This window comes from Curcuma longa, chromosome 2 (assembly GCF_044706935.1).
Source record: "Curcuma longa cultivar G26 ecotype Majalengka, Jawa Barat chromosome 2, ITB_CL_G26_1.1, whole genome shotgun sequence".
NCBI lineage: Eukaryota > Viridiplantae > Streptophyta > Magnoliopsida > Zingiberales > Zingiberaceae > Curcuma > Curcuma longa.
In genome coordinates, this window is record NC_133862.1 from 2,407,996 (window position 1) to 2,414,460 (window position 6,465).

General features: G+C 40.5%; 1 protein-coding gene across 1 annotated transcript; it reads right to left on the reverse strand.

Annotated features, from left to right (window-relative positions):
* Positions 1-1,847: 1,847 nt before the first annotated feature.
* Positions 1,848-3,187, reverse strand: LOC141816470 (scarecrow-like protein 32). The gene has a single exon (XM_074704247.1). The coding sequence runs from the start codon at positions 3,185-3,187 to the stop codon at positions 1,925-1,927; it is 1,263 nt and encodes a 420-aa protein (XP_074560348.1). The 3' UTR covers positions 1,848-1,924.
* Between the last annotated feature and the right edge of the window lie 3,278 nt (positions 3,188-6,465).

A 6,465-nucleotide genomic window follows, 5' to 3' on the forward strand; every position in this document is an offset into this window, starting at 1 on the left:
GGAAAGGCAGTAAAGCAAATAAAATCTATTGATAGAGCAACATTAGCATGCATACTGTACGTTTATATATAGTTGGATGAAGTCTCATTGCAGTGTAAAGTCAAATTAACAGCATGACTTGAGTGTGCCTGTTCATTTAATAATTAAACATTTATTTTGTTTTAAGTTTTACGCGTTTCAAGTGCGTTGTAGTGTGCGTGATGTACTGTAACGGAAGGGTGACGAAGAAATAGATAAACTGCAGGAGAAGGAGAATCTTGCACTCTACCTCAAAAGGCTTTCAGTGTATATGTGGTTGCTCCTAGGGCGTAGCATAGATGTAGCACAGACGATAAATACATACTAATGTAATGGTCAAGGATCAATTTCAAGAAGAGATGATCTAGAGTCGATCCCTTCATGCGTCTAATGCCTGATGTGTATCTACGTGAATCTCCCTCCATATTTTTGGAGTTGATTCTAAAGGAACTGTTGAAGTAGCGGATCTACTTTGAGTGTACATGTAGTTGGATTAGATCAGTGAATCGGTTATCCAAATCTAATCTTCTGCCTTTTTAGATTTAATTTGTGATGCGGCACATGCAGACAGTACTTAAGTGATTAATCTGCAGGATTAATTAGCTCATAACAAACTCATACATTGTCCAAAAGAAAAGCTATTAAAATAGAGTATTAATTATATAAACATATACCAAAAGGCTTGCAAATCTTTATGAACCTTAGGCTTCCTTTGAGCCTTATATATTGCTGAGCAAACACAGGTGGAGGAGGGGTTTGGTGCATTCGAGGGACCAAGAACTTGATTGGAGATAACCGCTTGGGTAAAGTAAATTTAGAACAATTATGAAGTTGTTAGAGGAGGTGAACTAATAGAATGAACTGAAAGCTTATGCATTTGAGAGACTTATGACATGGGTGGCGGGAGATGATCTTGTTGGTGAAAGAGAAGTTGTGAAGTTAAACTCTTAAGTGAGTTATGAGAATTGAACAAATGTATTTTGGGATTTAGATAACTTTAACTTAGGTGATGACTCAACTAGTAAATTAGTTATAATCGATGATTTAGTCAATTGGAAGGTGTTCTCGGTCAACTAGTATGATGAGTCAATTAGCTAGAAAGCCAACTCTAGCTAGCTGGCTCACAAATAAAATATGTTTGTTTAGTACTAAATTGATCGAGTAGTCAACTTACCAAGTTGAATTGATTAGGCACTCAATTGAACTCCTAATAAGAAATAGAAAGAAGATGATTGATCAAGGAGAGGATAAAGTACGTAGTTTAGTTGAGTGAAGTAATTAACCATTGTCTAGAAGAACTATCGATTAATTTCAAGTTGATTTGACTAAGAGAAATAGTGAAACATCATTTAACATTTCCTGAAAGCTTATGTACAATCCTATATTCCATTAAATGAATAAAACTAAAAAGTAATTATTTGATTTCTTATTAAAGGAAATATATTAACACAAGCTCACAAGTAAACCTCATCTAGTTTTTACTGAACCATAAAAATCAATCAATTTAGTTAACAAAAGCTGAACATTATCTAATAGCTTTATCCAACTAAACTAATCCTAATCACTATCTAATATGATACTTTAGTTCTTGTTGCTCTTTCTCATCTCTCATAGGAGGCCACAAGCCAGAGGACTTTGTCAAATGATGTTATAAAATATTAAATATGTCTTACAAATATATATATAATTTTATCCCAATAATAAGATTCATTTATGACACAGTTAATATAATAGAACATGAAATTGTTATTTCCCTTTTGTTCAGTTGACCTAAGATCGGACATTTTGGGTTGCCATAGAGAGAAAAATTTAACAAGGGGTAAATCAAAATCTAGTGCATGTTTAATTCTATCAGATCTCCTCCACTCTCTCATCCGTTCATTTTCTTCACGTGGAGATTTGACTTTCAATGGTTGAATCTGGTGGGGGTCCACGCGGTGGTGAAGACTGAGTTATGGCCCTTCCACGTCAGCACCAGCATGTCCTCATCCCTCTTCATTCCCCACCCACTCGCGTGCTCCTCCAACACCGCCTTCACCTCCGCCACCACCTCCTCCTCGAACGCGACGCCGGCGAACCCCGCCCGCGCCATCCTCCTGGAGAAACGCTCCCCGGACTCCACCACCTCCGCCCCGTGGAATCCCACTATCCTCTCGATCTTCTCCCCGATGTCCCCTTCGTACTCCATCCTCTGCTCGCTCTCCTTCGGCAGGAAAGTCTCCAGCGCGTCGAACGGGATCCAGAGGTAATTGAAGCAGGCCATGATCCTGGAGCTCAGCCTGGGAGAGTCCAAGTCTGCGTCCTCGTCGGAGACGGTCACCAAGCAGGGATTGACCCTATGAATCAACTCCAAGAAGGTGTCCTTGGTCAAGCACGATCCCTCCTCCGGCAGGTACCTCATCCAGCTCTGGCAGTTGACCACCACCGCCTCGTCCTCCCTCACTTCCAACGAGGACAGGCACGAGGCGAGTTGTTCGGGAAACCCGCTTCCGCCGGAATTGGAGTACTCGACCACATTGAACTCGAAGGGGACGCTCCTTGACTTGGCGAAATTGGCCAGCCGGTGCCCGATCTCCTCCGTGGAGAGGTTTAGGTACGGAGGCACCGGCGGACGAGCGGAGGGCACGGTGATGCGCAGCAGTGGCGGCGAGCCCTCCAGCCGTTTGGCGAGCGCATCGATGAGCGTCGGCCATTGGGTGCAGTAATAGACCCCGAAGTCGAGGACGTGGACGACGCTCTGTTTCTTCCCCTGCACCGCCTTGAGTATGGCGCCGTTGGAGGCGGTGAACCCGAAGCGGTGCCACGGGGTGAGGTCTAGGTAGCCGACGAGGTCGGTGACGGACATTCTCCGAGCGCGGGAGGCCACGTGCCCGCCGGAAGCCATCAGAGTCGGGCAGAGGCGGGCGGCACGCGCAACGAGGGCGCGGAGGAGCCAGGCAGTGAGACGCTGGTTGGGGTCGCCGTGGGGCGAGGCGATGTTGTTGAGCACCCACATCACCTGCTGCACCAGGGTGGCGTCGTTGGCCTCCAGCGCAGTGGCGCAGTGGAGTAACAGCTTCTCGATGCACCCTCCGTCAAGGCATCCCCGGAGGGAAGCGCCGGCGAGCTGACCATCGAAAAGGCTACTGGCGTTGGCGTCCGACGACATAAGCTCCCCAGCTCCCTTCATGGCTCTTCTCCCATTCTCTCTATGTCTTCACCATTAATTCCAGTGCTCAACGTGCATGGCCATAGTTTCTGTGGTGGTGAAGGCGACACATGCGTTAATTGAAGATAAGGTAGGATTCTATCTCAGACATGGACTGTCTGTGCACTTCTCATAAGGGATATATATAATTCATAGATCGAGATGAAGAAGTTGCTAGGAATGTTAATTTGGTGTGTTTTGAAGCTTAAATTTAGAATATATATATATATATATATATATCCATAGGAGGATCAGAGGATTGCTTAATTAATGTCTCATCTGCGAGTATAATTATTCATTGTAGATACCCTTCACAATACAGTAATTCAGTAATTAATTACTGTATTCAGAATTCAGCATGAGATACTACAGCTGAACATGAAACAGTAATGTATGACTGGTAATTTCATGCTTAAGTTTCGGCTCTTCTTCAGAAATAGTATAGTGCATTTATTATTAATTCATCTCGCAAACAAACAAAAAATGCCAACTAAAAGGACGAGAAGCAACAAGAGAGTCACTGGCTCTGTTTTCTCCATGCAAGTTACAGTGAATCAGTTTGATGTAACAGGAAAATTATCAACATTTGAGTCATGAAACTCCAAATCACTGATTTTATTTTATCAAAATGAAGCTTTAAAAAGTAGCAAAAAGGCAGAGTCAGCCGGCCATACTCTTTGTCCATTTCCTCTCGGAGACAAAGACAAGCTTCAGTTTTGTAATTTAATTGTTTGGATACATTTGCTAATTGTTAGCCGTCACATATTGAAAGATGCCTCTCCCTCTGTTCCTCCATGGCCGTTCAAATATACATCAAGAAATATTAGAGGAATTAATCGATCCCATGGTCATGCATGTTCATCCACAGCAAAAGACAATTAAGCTAGCTACATTAATATTGTTGTTATTAAGATCATACCAAAGGTCATTATCATCTTAAACTTGGCCTCATCTGTTTTGATGCCATTGGTTTAGACTTGTAGTGATACTGAAACTATTTTCATTTTCCTTAAAGATTAGTGTTCTTGTTATGTGTTTGTCATCTTCCTAAAATAATTAACCAACTGGCAAGGAGATCGTATATTAGGAAAATGCAAAAGAATTATAAACCATGACATGGAACAAGGGGAAGCTCCAAATTATGCATTGGAATTACCAACCAAACAAGTATTTAAAACTTGATTATTTTTTTTTAAATTTTCATTCCATTGGTCATATTATCTGTTAATGACAACATATCTATCAGTGTATGGACCAGACGAAGTTGCATATATATTAAAGAGAATTTTATTCTAATCACTCGACTTAGAATTGCGATAATGATACATATCTCTGCTAATGGAGTTTAGGGTTTCTTAGTCGAAGTGTCTCGGCCATCATTGTTGTTAATGCATCTATATATGTAGTCCTAATTAATCATTATGAGGAAGGTACAAATTGATCCTATCTTTTACTATCTTATCAAAGTTGATGCAGACATTACTAAAGCAATATAATTTTTAAAAAAATATAAAAGGCACTCAAAAGAAATATAAAACTTCTGTTGTGATAATATTAAAAGAACGTTTCTTTTTAAAAAAAAATAAAAAAAATATTTTATGATGATAGAACTCGCGAGGTGGCGTTGGTCTTTGCAGAGGCGATCGCGAGCAGGGCGAGCGGCGGCGGAGCGGCGTCGGGCGGCTTCTCAACGCTGCGGCAGCGGCGTCGGGCAGAGGGGAAATCGCAAGGTCGGCGACGGAGGAAGGAGGGAGAAGGGGTTGAATTTTTTCAGAAAAAAAATAATTTGGAAATTTATCGATGGTGCTAGTTTCCTATTAACTATTTAATTTTTTATTAAAAAATAAATTCAATTTAATGGAATAAAAATCTTCAAACACAGGTAAATTTAATTTATCTTGACTAATAGAAATTAAAAACTAAACTTATTTTCTAAAAATTAATTAAATGGAGTTGTTAAATTTGATTCCCCTTAATTTTTAGATTTCCCTGCAGATTGTATTCCTTTTATTTCTCGTTGCAATTAGTTCGGTGAAAGATTAATCAACATTTTAAGATTATCCTCTAAAAATAAATAACGAAATCTATGACTTTTATGAGAAAATTTTGATAAAGTCGGCTTATCAAAAATTAAAAATTTATTAAAGGTATTCAATTATGTTCCTGAAAAATAGGAAATCAGTAACCTTTTATGAGAAAATTTCTCTAACTAATTTCTTCCTAAATTTTGGCTTCCTCTAACTAATTTCAAGTAAATCATACTCTATAAATACACATCACATATCGTTACCAACCACACACCGTCTCTTTCTCACCTTCACCAAAGTCATTAATCTTCAAGTTTACAAGAAAGGAGGAAAGGAAATACATTGTGAAAACAAGGAGATAGAGAGCGTTCATGGCTGCCGTTGCAAGGGAGAACGATCATGTCACCTCTCTTCCTCATGATCTCGTCGTGGAGGTTTGCGTCCGCATCGCCTCCACCTCTGCCACGCCGCGCAAAGACATAAAGTGTTTGCAAGAATCGTGAGTAGATTGTCGTAAACAATGTCTTCGTATACATACATGTAGATGTGTAGATACATATATGTGATTGTAAATTAATCGAACTGGATTTTTTATGATTGTAGGTGCAAAGTTTTTCATGAAGCATCGAGAGCGAAAAAAGTAGGGAAATTCATGAATGTTAGGAGGGAATTGGAACTCAGTCTTAACTGGTTCGATAAGCAAGAGTACTTCGACTTGCTTCGTGCTTGTGCCAATTGTGACAACTTCAATGCCTACTTCATCCTCGGCCTTGTAAGTTTTCATATATTTATATATATTTTTACATTTTTATTTTAAAATAATTTCGAATCCAAGTGATCACTGAATGCATACTGTAAGCAGGAAGAGGTGTTCAACCTGAAAGAGAAGACGCTAGGATTGGACCATCTGCACAAGACTCAAGTGGGTGAGCACCCAGTCACAAGTTACATGCTCGGCATGATATTGTTTCAGGAGCCGGAGACACGGTCGCTTGCAGTGGAGATGTTGAACAAGTTGACTGACCGCGTGCGCTCACGTGGCGGGTGGCGGGCTTAACAGGTGCGAGCACCAGCTCGCCCATGGATAGAGAGTACCTGTGCTTCTTGTGTTAACTTCATTAACACAGCAACACATATAAGGAAACATTAGCTATCGCCGGTTAGCAATGTGGGACTAAAATCCCATCTTTTCCTTAATATTATTTTGGACACCACTTTAGCCAATTAATTTCT

What these genes read in the sequence shown, in the direction of transcription:
- LOC141816470 (XM_074704247.1), bottom strand. Translation starts at nt 3,187, where the DNA reads ATGAAGGGAGCTGGGGAGCTTATGTCGTCGGACGCCAACGCCAGTAGC.